The sequence below is a fragment of the Nannobrachium achirus genome (genome assembly GCF_963921795.1).
Source record: "Nannobrachium achirus genome assembly, chromosome: 23".
NCBI lineage: Eukaryota > Metazoa > Chordata > Actinopteri > Myctophiformes > Myctophidae > Nannobrachium > Nannobrachium achirus.
The window spans coordinates 849,480-864,479 of record NC_137830.1 but is presented as its reverse complement, the minus strand read 5'-3'; the positions used below and the strand labels follow the sequence as shown (position 1 = coordinate 864,479).

The 15,000-nt window shown below is 40.6% G+C and overlaps 1 protein-coding gene across 1 annotated transcript in view; it reads left to right on the top strand.

The window, feature by feature from the left end:
* The first annotated feature begins 4,166 nt into the window (after positions 1 to 4,166).
* Positions 4,167 to 15,000, top strand: part of tmbim4 (transmembrane BAX inhibitor motif containing 4) — a 17,003-nt gene continuing 6,169 nt past the window's right edge. The window contains exons 1-4 of the mRNA XM_080754807.1: positions 4,167 to 4,452; positions 7,741 to 7,849; positions 9,099 to 9,204; positions 10,602 to 10,635. Coding sequence (XP_080610933.1) covers positions 4,362 to 4,452; positions 7,741 to 7,849; positions 9,099 to 9,204; positions 10,602 to 10,635 — 340 coding nt within the window. The 5' untranslated portion in view covers positions 4,167 to 4,361. The remainder of the gene's footprint in view (positions 4,453 to 7,740; positions 7,850 to 9,098; positions 9,205 to 10,601; positions 10,636 to 15,000) is intronic.

The following is a 15,000-nucleotide window of genomic DNA, read 5'->3' as shown; positions in this document are numbered from 1 at the left end:
CAATTATTATGTCCGGTATTTTTATCAGACATCTGATAAATTGTAATCATGCCGGTCACGGTGACCGGCTGTTAAAAATCCTAGCGCGACCTCTGATATATATATATTAGGGCTGGGATGCGATTAAAAATTTTAATCTAATTAATTACAGGCTCTGTGATTAATTAATCGCAATTAATCGCATTTTAATCGCACATCGATATTTGACCTGAGAAGCATTTTTTTTTCAAGTAAAACACATTTTGTTGTACGAGTGAATCAACAGGTGAGTTTTTTAAATCTAAATTTCACATCCACTGGGCCAAGTAAAGCACTCTGATCGGCTACTTCTCCCTTTGCGTTTGTTGTCTCTTCTTATTTGGTGCATCGCTATGATCGGTATGCCCGAAACTGAAGGTTCTGTGGTGCAAAAACTAAGTGCGATTAAAATGCGTTAATTTTTTAATCACGTTAATTTTCTGTAATTAATTAATCGCAATCAGTTAAAGTCCCATATATATATATATATATATCATACTATAAACGAGCAAATGTCCGTCCGTCCGTCCGTCCGTCCGTCCGTCCGTCCGTCCGTCCGTCCGTCCCATCCAGTGATGTCATCGATGACACCGATGACGTCATCAGTGATGTCATCGATGATGTCATCAGTGATGTCATATAATATCCAGTGATGTCATCAGTGATGTCATCAGTAATGCCATCGTCATATAATAGTTAGAAACCCAGTGATGTCATCAGTGATGTCAACAGTGATGTCATCAGTGATGTCATCAGTGATGTCATATAATAGATGGAAAACCAGTGATGTCATCGATGACGTCATCAGTGATGACGTCACCGATGACGTCATCAGTGATGTCATCGATGATGTCATCAGTGATGTCATATAATATCCAGTGATGTCATCAGTGATGTCATCAGTAATGCCATCGTCATATAATAGTTAGAAACCCAGTGATGTCATCAGTGATGTCATCAGTGATGTCATATAATAGATGGAAAACCAGTGATGCCATCAGTGATGTCATCGATGATGTCATATAATGGTTATAAACCCAATGATGTCATCAGTGATGTCATCAATGATGTCATATAATAGTTAGAAACCCAGTGATGTCATCAATGATGTCATATAATAGTTAGAAAACCAGTGATGTCATCAGTGATGTCATCAATGATGTCAATAATGGATATAACCCAATGATGTCATCAGTGATGTCATCGATGATAGTGATGTCATATAATATCCAGTGATGTCATCAGTGATGTCATCAATGATGTCGTATAATAGTTAGAAACCCAGTGATATATTTAGTGATGTCATACTATAAACGAGGAAGGTAACATGTTATTAGGTCGAATACCCTTTGGATCGACCACCAAACTCTAACCCAAACCCTAATCCTAACCTCAGTAAAACTATGCCTAACTCTAACCCTAACCCTAAACCTGACCTCAGTAACCGTGACGCGGGTGATTATCTAACCTGCCGGCGCTCGCGGGTGTTTATCTAACCTGCCGACGCTGTTCAACCCAACGGGAGTTTGACCTATGGGGCAGTGATGTCATCGATGATGTCATATAATGGTTCCCAATGATGTCATCAGTGATGTCATTAATGATGTCATATAATAGTTGGAAACCCAGTGATGTCATCAGTGATGTCATCAGTGATGTCATATAGTTAGAAAACCAGTGATGTCATCAGTGATGTCATCAGTAATGTCATATAATAGTTAGAAACCCAGTGATGTCATCAGTGATGTCATATAATAGTTAGAAAACCAGTGATGTCATCAGTGATGTCATCGATGATGTCACTAATGGTTATAACCCAATGATGTCATCAATGATGTCATATAATAGTTAGAAACCCAGTGATGTCATCAGTGATGTCATCAGTAATGTCATCAGTAATGTCATATAATGACAGAAATAGTTTACAGTCAGTGATGTGATCAATGATGTCATCAGTGATGTCATCGATGATAGTGATGTCATATAATAGTTAGAAACCCAGTGATGTCATTAGTGATGTCATACTATAAACGAGGAAGGTAACATGTCATTAGGTTGAACACCCTTTGGATCAACCACCAAACTAACCCAAACCCTAATCCTAACCTCAGTAAAACTATGCCTAACCCTAAGCCTGACCTCAGTAACCGTGACGCGGGTGATTATCTAACCTGCCGACGCTTGCGGGTGTTTATCTAACCTGCCGACGCTGTTCGACCCAACAGGAGTTCGACCTATGGGGCAGTCCCCACAAGGAAATGTCATCCAGTGATGTCATTGATGATGTCATCAGTGATGTCATCGGTGATGTCATCAGTCATGTCATATAATAGTTAGAAATCCAGGGATGTCATCAGTGATGTCAACAGTGATGTCATATAATAGATGGAAAAACAGTGATACCATCAGTGATGTCATGAATGATGTCATATAATGGTTATAACCCAATGATGTCATCAGTGATGTCATCAATGATGTCATAATAGTTAGAAACCCAGTGATGTCATCAGTGATGTCATCAGTGATGTCATCAGTGATGTCATATAATAGTTAGAAAACCAGTGATTTCATCAGTGATGTCATTAGTGATGTCAGAGGAGGGAAAAGAGGAGGGAAGAGAAAAGGAGGAAGAGGAAAGGAAGAAGTAGAGGAGGGGACCCCCAGGACATCCGGTCTGTGGTGGTGTTCAGCATTAGTCCACTGGAGGATATGAATGAAATCACCTCACACATACTGGAGGTTATGCAAACACACATGGCTCTAAGCAAACTATAAAGATGGTGAAAAACTAAAGTCCAGGAGCATCTCCTGCTTCCAAGAAAGGGGAGATGATGATGTATCCGGTGATGGGAAAAATATTAAACTTCAAGAGCATCTCCTCCTCCCAAGAAGGGGCACACCAAGGAAGAGATGGGGAAGAAGAGGGAGGTTGAAGAGAAGAAGGGGAAGAGCAGATAATTGATTAACCCTAACCCTTGATTGAACTCTTGATTGGTGAAACAATGCATGACATTTTAGCCTACCTATTTTTTATTTTATTTTTTATATTAACTATTTCAAAGGGTAACGGGTAAGGAGGACGGGTAAGGACCTAGTATATATATATATATATATATATATATATATATATTTATTTATTTTTTCAAAGATTTGCACAACTGTATAAAAAATATTTATAGTTATAAATATATTATTTTATATTTTTGTGAGACACATATTGACATAAAAACTGGACTTTTGATGTCAGTATTTTCTAATGAAAATGTTGTGGATTAAAGGGGTTACTTGGGGAACTGAAGCCCACCTGGGAGTCCCCAGACACAAATGGACCCTCAAATGGACCCTCACAGCTCTGTTACTCTGAGAGTGTACAAATGGAACCAAATGGACCCTTACAGCTCTGTTACTCTGAGAGTGTACAAATGGAACCAAATGGACCCTTACAGCTCTGTTACTCTGAGAGTGTACAAATGGAACCAAATGGACCCTTACAGCTCTGTAACTCTGAGAGTGTACAAATGGAACCAAAGGGACCCTTACAGGTCTGTAACAAATGGAATGAATGTAGATCATAATACCAGTGATGGACAGATTGTGATCCTCAGTCTAATGCTGCCATCTGGTGGACAATAAACATAATGCCACTCCTACCCGAGTGGAATTCCTACCATGGTAAAAGTACTTCAGTAAAAGAATCAATAGGCTAAGGGTGCCCTCAGACCAAAATACCTATGAGAGTGGAATCCCCATTGCACCAAAGTATTTCAAAGGGAATGGAGCGTTTTTCATGCCAGTAGATAATTTCTGCAACAAAAAAAATCTCATTGAAATGCATTGACAGAACGGGGAATCCACTCTGGTGCCCTCACACCAAATGCATCTCAATGAGAGCGAAGCGGTTTCTTGCCAGCAGAGGATTTCTGCAAAAAACGCTCCCTTAAGTTCTCATTGAAATGCATGATCGGCGGAACGCTGATTCCACTCTCATAGGTATTTTGGTGTGAGGACACCAGTCCAGTACTTGAGTAAATCTACTCAGTTACTTTCTAGCCCTCCGGAGCAGCAGGGGGCGCTGCAGGAAGTAACGTCAGCCACCCCACGTCACCATATGACGTCATGATGACATTTGGACATAGGGCGGAAGCAAACAGACGCGGAAACAGTGACAACAACACGGAGCTTCAGCGGAGTTTATCATATAATAATTATAAGAATAGGAGATTAAACAACATTATTAGACTTATAGATCAGTAACAGATTCAACAACATCGTATCAGTACTCTAACATCATTAAGACGTTAAACAACATCATAACATCGATCTGTTACTGACTAAACGTCGTCATGTCTGCAGAGAAATATCCACGCAGTTCAATAGAAGATGATTTTAATTATGGAACTAATGTGTCTAACGCTGCTGTTCACATCAGGATGGGTGAGTCTATATATCTATTATATATACACTATATAGATCTATTATAGTGTATTATAATATGGAACTAATGTGTCTAATGCTGCTGTTCATGTTAGGATGGGTGAGTCTATATATCTATATTATATACAGTATACAGATCTATTATAGTGTATTATAATATGGAACTAATGTGTCTATTGTGTCAAAGGTTATCTCTCAGGGCAGCTGCAGGACAGTGGGTGTTATCACACAGTAGGTGTGTGTGTGTGTGTGTGTGTGTATATATATATATATATATATATATATATATATATATATATATATATATATAGGCTATATATAAACCTTTTAAACCTTTAAACTAGTTTATAATAATAATAACTTTATTTATATAGCACCTTTCTAGACAAAGTCACAAAGTGCTGCACAGTACATCTACAAATTTAAAAAGCAAGGGAAACTAAAACACACGTAAAATGATACAACATGGAGAAACAGTAGTTACAATATGCCTAGGGATAAAATGATCATAAATTATAATTAAAGAACATAAAAACAATAACAAATCTAACAGATAAAAAGTATACAAAGACAAAATGTACAAGTTTACCGGGACAGGAGGGGGAAGGCTTTTATGAACAGGTATGTTTTTAGTTTTGTTTTAGTTTAACTCTATAGTACTAATGTAACCACAGCTGTGACAACATTAATTATATTATATCTATTTAATAGATATAATAGATTCTATTATATAAAGCATCTGTGATGTTGACAAACTGCAGGTTTTCTTTAGGCCTTAAAGATGAAGATTAGAAACATTATATTGATTAAATTCCCCCACCCTGTCTGTCTGTCTGTCTGTCTGTCTGTCTGTCTGTCTGTCTGTCTGTCTGTCTGTCTGTCTGACACACAACAGACAGGCTTATCAATAGTTTGATTGATTGAATGAAGAATGTATCAGTTGCAGTTGAAATGCAGTTTCATGACAGCACAAATCACTGGTACAAGGCCAACTAAAAGGAGATTCTAGTAAGCTTTTTGGCTGGAACCACTTTATGTATCTCATATATCATTGAATAGAACAGTGGTTCTCAACCTGTGGGTCAGGACCCCCAGAGGGGTCCCCAAATTATTTTGGGGGGCCCCCAGATGATTAGCTTAATGTGCAACATTGTTTTCTCACTGCATAGTAAACATACCAACATAAAGTTTAAGTGTGCACATTTCTAAGACCACCCATTTTCAATATTGAACTATGTCATTAATATAACTTAGAAGAGTTGTGTGGAAATAGAAAATAAGTTCCCCCCCTTCTGTGTTGCCTAGAACTGGAAGATTGATTTTGGGGTTTGTATTGTAAAGTACAACGGTGTGATGTCATCAAACCCCAGTTCTAGGCAACACAGAAGAGGGGGAACTTTTTTTTTCTATTTCCACAGAACTCTAAGTTATATTAATGCAATATTGAAAATGGGTGGTCTTCCCCTTTAAGGACTTTTTAATAACTCTAAAAGGACAAATTAAACATTGACCAAATTGTCAAATATTGGAGGCTGAAATAGCCGATCTACATGCTCACAACATCTCACAATGCAAGGCGTTGTGAGCATGTGTTGTGTATCTGCTATTTTCACAATAGAACCGTGTTATACAAAATGTTACTGTAAGTGCTCGTCGGGATGGGGGGTCCCCAGTTAAAATATGGTTATTTTGGGTGTCGTGGCCAGAAAAGGTTGAGAACCACTGAAATAGAACACAGTGCTTTATGTATCTCATATAACATTGAATAGAACACAGTGCTTTATGTATCTCATATAACATTGAATAGAACACAGTGCTTTATGTATCTCATATAACATTGAATAGAACACAGTGCTTTATGTATCTCATATAACATTGAATAGAACACAGTGCTTTATGTATCTCATATAACATTGAATAGAACACAGTGCTTTATGTATCTCATATAACATTGAATAGAACACAGTGCTTTATGTATCTCATATAACATTGAATAGAACACAGTGCTTTTATGTATCTCATATAACATTGAATAGAACACAGTGCTTTATGTATCTCATATAACATTGAATAGAACACAGTACTTTATGTATCTCATATAACATTGAATAGAACACAGTGCTTTATGTATCTCATATAACATTGAATAGAACACAGTGCTTTATGTATCTCATATAACATTGAATAGAACACAGTGCTTTATGTATCTCATATAACATTGAATAGAACACAGTACTTTATGTATCTCATATAACATTGAATAGAACACAGTGCTTTATGTATCTCATATAACATTGAATAGAACACAGTGCTTTATGTATCTCATATAACATTGAATAGAACACAGTACTTTATGTATCTCATATAACATTGAATAGAACACAGTGCTTTATGTATCTCATATAACATTGAATAGAACACAGTACTTTATGTATCTCATATAACATTGAATAGAACACAGTGCTTTATGTATCTCATATAACATTGAATAGAACACAGTGCTTTATGTATCTCATATAACATTGAATAGAACACAGTACTTAATGTATCTCATATAACATTGAATAGAACACAGTACTTTATGTATCTCATATAACATTGAACGCTCTGTCCACCATGCTCTGCAGACATGAGGCAAAATGACAAGAGGTGTTTTTTCCCCCCGTGAGCATAATAAGCCTTAAAAAAATAAGGCATAAAAAATTGTATTTTTTTCCCTTGAAAATAATGAAAGCAGAAAGTACTGTTCTGTAATGAGTCTGAATAGAAAAAATATAAAATATATATAATTGAATTTACTTTAACAAAATTGCTTGACAAATGTTGTAAGTTAAATAAACTGAAATCTTTGACTTTTTCTTTTTACTGTACCGAAACCGTGGACCAAAAACCGAGGTTGGAACTGAACCGCGGGCAACTGAACCGTTGTACCCCAAGTGTGTGTGTGCGTGTGCTTGTGCTTGTGTGTGCAGTGCACCCTATGAAGCTCACCAAGCTCTGTAATCCTCCATGTTGAACAGGAAGGGAGACCATATGCGGTTCTTTGGGGATCACTAGAGTCGGTAGACGATGTCAACCAAACCTGTATCCACTTGCATTACTGCTAGATTCAGTGCTGCTGTGGATTGTATGGTGTTGAAAGATTATTAATGATATATTATTTTATTTATAATGTTTCAGGGTTCCTCCGTAAGGCCTACTCCATGCTGAGCCTGCAGATCGTTATGTATTATAATAAAATAGATTTTATTAATAGATTATTAATCATATTTTATCATATTGTTTCAGGGTTCCTTCGTAAGGTCTACTCCATCCTGAGCCTGCAGATCATTCTGACCACGGTCACATGTTCTGTCTTCATGTTCTGTGAGCCAATCAAGACCTTCGTCCATGACAGGTAATTAATTATGTTAATCAAAGCCTACAAGCCAAACAGAAATGTCATTGTCAACGACAAAAACACAATTAAATCATTAATCGCAATTATTTGAGTGACAATAACAGTCTTAGTTGTTCTTACTTATTGTAAATGGCTCTGGATTAACTGCTTTACTGCCCCAACCTGAGAAACCCAGAATATATCAAAACTATCCTCCCACATCGTCCCACATTGAATTTAAGGGTTAGAGATGATAACCTATAATCTGCAGTGAAATAGATAAATGATGGTATTTACAATCTGATCCATGCTCAGCCCTGCACCAATTAAAGGAACTGGATTGGTTTAAAGATGGGGAACTTAAGATTTCAGAATCTCAAAAAGAGACACTGGTGTCTGCATGACAATACAGAGACACCTGTGTCTCCTGTCTACATATTGACCAGAAAGAGACAGAGGAGAAAGTGGTCCAGTCAGCTGGGGCATTAAGGCCACTGTGGTCTCAGGTCATGCCATTGGTTTGAGGAGCATTAAGGCCACTGTGGCCTCAGGTCATACCATTGGTTTGAGGGGCATTAAGGCCACTGTGGCCTCAGGTCATACCATTGGTTTGAGGGACACAAGGCCAAACCGAGGGGCAAACGACGGCCATGGCCTTCAGGAAATTCCAGCCCTGATTATAATGCTTATATTTCAGTCCAGCAGTAGTCTGGTGTCAGCTCTATGTTATAATAATGTATAATAATGTTATTATTAATAATAATGTATTATATTTCAGTCCAGCGGTGGTGCTGGTGTCACCTCTATGTTATAATAATATATAATAATGTTATTATTAATAATAATGTATTATATTTCAGTCCAGCGGTGGTGCTGGTGTCACCTCTATGTTATAATAATATATAATAATGTTATTATTAATAATAATGTATTATATTTCAGTCCAGCGGTGGTGCTGGTGTCACCTCTATGTTATAATAATATATAATAATGTTATTATTAATAATAATGTATTATATTTCAGTCCAGCGGTGGTGCTGGTGTCACCTCTATGTTATAATAATATATAATAATGTTATTATTAATAATAATGTATTATATTTCAGTCCAGCGGTGGTGCTGGTGTCAGCTCTATGTTATAATAATATATAATGTTATTATTAATAATAATGTATTATATTTCAGTCCAGCGGTGGTGCTGGTCTCAGCTCTATGTTATAATAATATATAATAATGTTATTATTAATAATAATGTATTATATTTCAGTCCAGCGGTGGTGCTGGTGTCAGCTCTAGGGTCCTTGGTTCTGCTCCTGGCTCTGGCTGTTTACAGACACAAACATCCTGTCAATCTCTACCTGCTCTTTGCCTTCGTAAGTACACACTAACACACACACACACACACAGGGGTCACATAGGGTACGCCTGGGAGCTCAAGCGTACAGCTATGAGACCCCATTGATTTCTCGCCGAAAATTCCTAGCACTCCGCCGTTTTTCCTACTCAAGTAGGCATGCCAGCATTTTGAATTCAGGACTTATATTTGTAACAGAGTATTTCTATATTGTAGTGATATTAACTGAAGTGATACTAAATAAAACTACTTTTAGTATTACATGTGGGTAGCCTACTTTTCCCCCCACTGATCAGCAAACTAGCGTCCAATCCTGTGGCGAGGTGCCCTTGTCCTTTAGAAATACTAATGTATGGCATTGTCTTCACCTGGCAGGTAAAGGATAAAAAGACAGCAGGGTAGCCTTATCTCTCACACATTATTGTCCAGCTGTATACGCAGCCGGCTGGCCGAGCGGGCGGGAGGGCAGGGGGGGGGGGGTCAAAAACGAGCACCCAGCTCAATATTTAAACTTCATCGCCCCTGCACACACTCTCACACACACACACACACAGACCTGGGCATTGTGCGGACCAGGGACCGTATGCAGCCCTTTGGTTCACTCTGACCGGCCCTTGTAGGGTTAATGGCAAATTACAAAATAAACACATTTTCTAATTTCACCTCATGCATGGACTAAAGCTGCATTTATTTTATTTTGTAGTTTTTTTTTTTATTCACGTACATAAGGACGCAATGCGTACATCAGCATGTGTGCGTGATCAGTGGATGTTGTCTCAATAACAAGCAGGTGGTCAGACTGGTCACACGTCAAGACCACCTGCCTTACCTTTACCCATCAAAAATGGCTAAAGTGGCTTAAAAAATTAAAGTCGATACCAAATGCCGGGTTTTCAACACAAATTGGACTGCTAAGTATTTATTTAGTGAAGTCGGAGGTAAAGCTGTGTGTTTAGTTTGTGGGGAGCACTGCCTTTTGGCCCTCCACAATATGTTCTGTTGTTCATGTTGTTCATGTGGCCCCATGGAAAGAATAATTGCCCACACACTGCGTTATTCAGGTTCCTATCGTGCATGCGCAGTAGACCATTTAACAGTAAGACATGATGATAAAAAAAAAACAATATCCCAGTACACATACTGTAAGCAGAAACATATAGAAGCCCCCCGATTACTTTAAAAACATTTTATAAATAGCAAACTACACGCGATACAACCCGAAATCTAAAAGTATATACAGTGTACAAACACACCACATAATGCACTAATTAAAACGTCCACTGGGGGACACCAAACACACATGCAGGCATATTTATAGTCTAAGTGTTAACACTAAGCACACATGCAGGCACATTGATATTGCAACAGAATAATGAGTCTGTATGTTCTAACCATGTTTTATTTGTTGTCTTCTAGACGTTGCTGGAGGCAGTTTCTGTGGCAACAGCTGGTACGTTCCTGTCTTTTCTTTTTTAATTAAAAGCAATTATTGATTATTGATTATTGGTGGGTGTGGTGGAGTCTTGTTTTCACTCCTGTCCATCTGTCTGTCTATCCGTCTGTCTGTGAGCAGATAATCCCCTACACTGTTGGACCCATCTGTGTGAAACTGTACACACACACACACACACACACACACACACACACACACACACACACACACACACACACACCAAACAATTCCTTTTGATAATACTCTCACAGATTTTGCAGTGAGCTCCACTCACTTCTCACAGGTGTGGTTTTTCATATTCCTTCTTCTAAGGATGGCTTTCCCACGTTCACATGTATGCAAAGAACGTTTCATATTAAGCCAATTACCAAAGATGGTCTTGTGAGCTTGTAGATCGGCTATTTTCGGCAAAGAGCTTTGGTGTAGAGGGGGAAAAGAGCAGACTAAGTACAGAGTGAAAGGTCAAGTTTATTAAGTATTGACGGTTCAAGTGGTTAAATATCTGAAAACACATTAACATGAATACAAAATACACTGATGACCGTGCTGTCAAACAATGAAACTATATCGAATCTATGAACAGGTTGTGGGGGTCCCTGCTTCATCTCTCTGTCAACTAAGGGGTCCCTGCTTCATCTCTCTGTCAACTAAGGGGTCCCTGCTTCATCTCTCTGTCAACTAAGGGGTCCCTGATTCATCTCTCTCAACTAAGGGGTCCCTGCTTCATCTCTCTCTCAGCTAAGGGGTCCCTGCTTCATCTCTCTCTCTGCTTCATCTCTCTCTCAGCTAAGGGGTCCCTGCTTCATCTCTCTCTCTGCTTCATCTCTCTCTCAGCAAAGGGGTCCCTGCTTCATCTCTCTCTCAGCTAAGGGGTCCCTGCTTCATCTCTCTCTCTCAGCTAAGGAGTACCTGCTTCATCTCTCTCTCAACTAAGGGGTCCCTGCTTCATCTCTCTCTCTCTCAGCTAAGGAGTACCTGCTTCATCTCTCTCTCAACTAAGGGGTCCCTGCTTCATCTCTCTCTCTCAGCTAAGGAGTCCCTGCTTCATCTCTCTCTCAGCTAAGGGGTCCCTGCTTCATCTCTCTCTCTCAGCTAAGGAGTACCTGCTTCATCTCTCTCTCAGCTAAGGGGTCCCTGCTTCATCTCTCTCTCTCTCAGCTAAGGGGTCCCTGCTTCATCTCTCTCTCAACTAAGGGGTCCCTGCTTCATCTCTCTCTCTCTCAGCTAAGGGGTCCCTGCTTCATCTCTCTCTCAACTAAGGGGTCCCTGCTTCATCTCTCTCTCTCAACTAAGGGGTCCCTGCTTCATCTCTCTCTCTCAGCTAAGGAGTACCTGCTTCATCTCTCTCTCTGCTAAGGGGTCCCTGCTTCATCTCTCTCTCTCAGCTAAGGAGTACCTGCTTCATCTCTCTCTCTGCTAAGGGGTCCCTGCTTCATCTCTCTCTCTCAGCTAAGGAGTACCTGCTTCATCTCTCTCTCAACTAAGGGGTCCCTGCTTCATCTCTCTCTCTCAGCTAAGGAGTACCTGCTTCATCTCTCTCTCTGCTAAGGGGTCCCTGCTTCATCTCTCTCTCTCAGCTAAGGAGTACCTGCTTCATCTCTCTCTCTGCTAAGGGGTCCCTGCTTCATCTCTCTCTCAACTAAGGAGTACCTGCTTCATCTCTCTCAACTAAGGGGTCCCTGCTTCATCTCTCTCTCAACTAAGGGGTCCCTGGCCTGGTTTACAGTAAAGATCACTAGGAAACTATTTTGTCTTGTTTTCGCTGGTGAACTCCTCTCTCTCTCTGTATCAATGCAAGCTCACTCTATCCTTTTTAAAGAGAGAGAGAGGAAACTGTACACACACACACACACACACACACACACACACACACACACACACACACACACACACACACACACACACACACACACACCAAACAATTCCTTTTGATAATACTCTCACAGATTTTGCAGTGAGCTCCACTCACTTCTCACAGGTGTGGTTTTTCATATTCCTTCTTCTAAGGATGGCTTTCCCACGTTCACATGTATGCAAAGAACGTTTCATATTAAGCCAATTACCAAAGATGGTCTTGTGAGCTTGTAGATCGGCTATTTTCGGCAAAGAGCTTTGGTGTAGAGGGGGAAAAGAGCAGACTAAGTACAGAGTGAAAGGTCAAGTTTATTAAGTATTGACGGTTCAAGTGGTTAAATATCTGAAAACACACATTAACATGAATACAAAATACACTGATGACCGTGCTGTCAAACAATGAAACTATATCGAATCTATGAACAGGTTGTGGGGGTCCCTGCTTCATCTCTCTGTCAACTAAGGGGTCCCTGCTTCATCTCTCTGTCAACTAAGGGGTCCCTGCTTCATCTCTCTGTCAACTAAGGGGTCCCTGATTCATCTCTCTCAACTAAGGGGTCCCTGCTTCATCTCTCTCTCAGCTAAGGGGTCCCTGCTTCATCTCTCTCTCTGCTTCATCTCTCTCTCAGCTAAGGGGTCCCTGCTTCATCTCTCTCTCTGCTTCATCTCTCTCTCAGCTAAGGGGTCCCTGCTTCATCTCTCTCTCAGCTAAGGGGTCCCTGCTTCATCTCTCTCTCTCAGCTAAGGAGTACCTGCTTCATCTCTCTCTCAACTAAGGGGTCCCTGCTTCATCTCTCTCTCTCAGCTAAGGAGTACCTGCTTCATCTCTCTCTCAACTAAGGGGTCCCTGCTTCATCTCTCTCTCTCAGCTAAGGAGTCCCTGCTTCATCTCTCTCTCAGCTAAGGGGTCCCTGCTTCATCTCTCTCTCTCAGCTAAGGAGTACCTGCTTCATCTCTCTCTCAGCTAAGGGGTCCCTGCTTCATCTCTCTCTCTCTCAGCTAAGGGGTCCCTGCTTCATCTCTCTCTCAACTAAGGGGTCCCTGCTTCATCTCTCTCTCTCTCAGCTAAGGGGTCCCTGCTTCATCTCTCTCTCAACTAAGGGGTCCCTGCTTCATCTCTCTCTCTCAACTAAGGGGTCCCTGCTTCATCTCTCTCTCTCAGCTAAGGAGTACCTGCTTCATCTCTCTCTCTGCTAAGGGGTCCCTGCTTCATCTCTCTCTCTCAGCTAAGGAGTACCTGCTTCATCTCTCTCTCTGCTAAGGGGTCCCTGCTTCATCTCTCTCTCTCAGCTAAGGAGTACCTGCTTCATCTCTCTCTCAACTAAGGGGTCCCTGCTTCATCTCTCTCTCTCAGCTAAGGAGTACCTGCTTCATCTCTCTCTCTGCTAAGGGGTCCCTGCTTCATCTCTCTCTCTCAGCTAAGGAGTACCTGCTTCATCTCTCTCTCTGCTAAGGGGTCCCTGCTTCATCTCTCTCTCAACTAAGGAGTACCTGCTTCATCTCTCTCAACTAAGGGGTCCCTGCTTCATCTCTCTCTCAACTAAGGGGTCCCTGGCCTGGTTTACAGTAAAGATCACTAGGAAACTATTTTGTCTTGTTTTCGCTGGTGAACTCCTCTCTCTCTCTGTATCAATGCAAGCTCACTCTATCCTTTTTAAAGAGAGAGAGAGGACATGGTCGAGAGACCATCCCTGTGCATTGAGGCCGAGGGGAACGTCTTGTGTGTGTGGCTGCTTGCTAGTATTGCGGTCAGCGGTGGAAAAAGTACTCGAATTTCTTACTGGTAAAAGTATGGGTTGTGTGTTTTATTATAATTTATATCTGCAAAAAGGCTAACTAATGATTTAAAATAAATAGTTGGGTAAAAATAATAGGATCCGAAAGTAGTGGAGTAGAAGGAAAGTTGGTACAAATACCTACAAGTGCAGTAGCCTACTCAAGTAAATGTAATTACCTGGTAGTTACTTTACACCACTGCTGCTGCTGCTGCTGCGAGCCTGTCTGTGGGGGAACGGTGAGCCGTGGCCGTGGTGTCTTCTCTGCTGTGATGTGATGTGTTGTGTGAGTCAGGCAGCCAGCACAGCCCCAAACAATTCGCCCAACAGATAACTTTATTCAATTTAGGACCGTCATGTTTAGCTTGCGGCCCTTGGACTTTTTGTATTTTGCTGAGTGGCCCCTGAGTCATCTAAAGTTGACTAGCCATGCTCTAGTTATTGATATGAATGATCTCTTTACAGTAGGGGTCTTCAATGTTTTCAGGACCCCTTAGCTGAGAGAGAGATCAAGCAGGGACCCCTTGGCTGAGAGAGATGAAGCAGGGACCCCTTAGCTGAGAGAGAGATGAAGCAGGGACCCCTTGGCTGAAAGAGATGAAGCAGGGACCCCTTGACTGAGAGAGATGAATCAGGGACCCCTTAGCTGAGAGAGAGATGAAGCAGGGACCCCTTAGCTGAGAGAGAGTTGAAGCAGGGACCCCTTAGCTGAGAGAGAGATGAAGCAGGGACC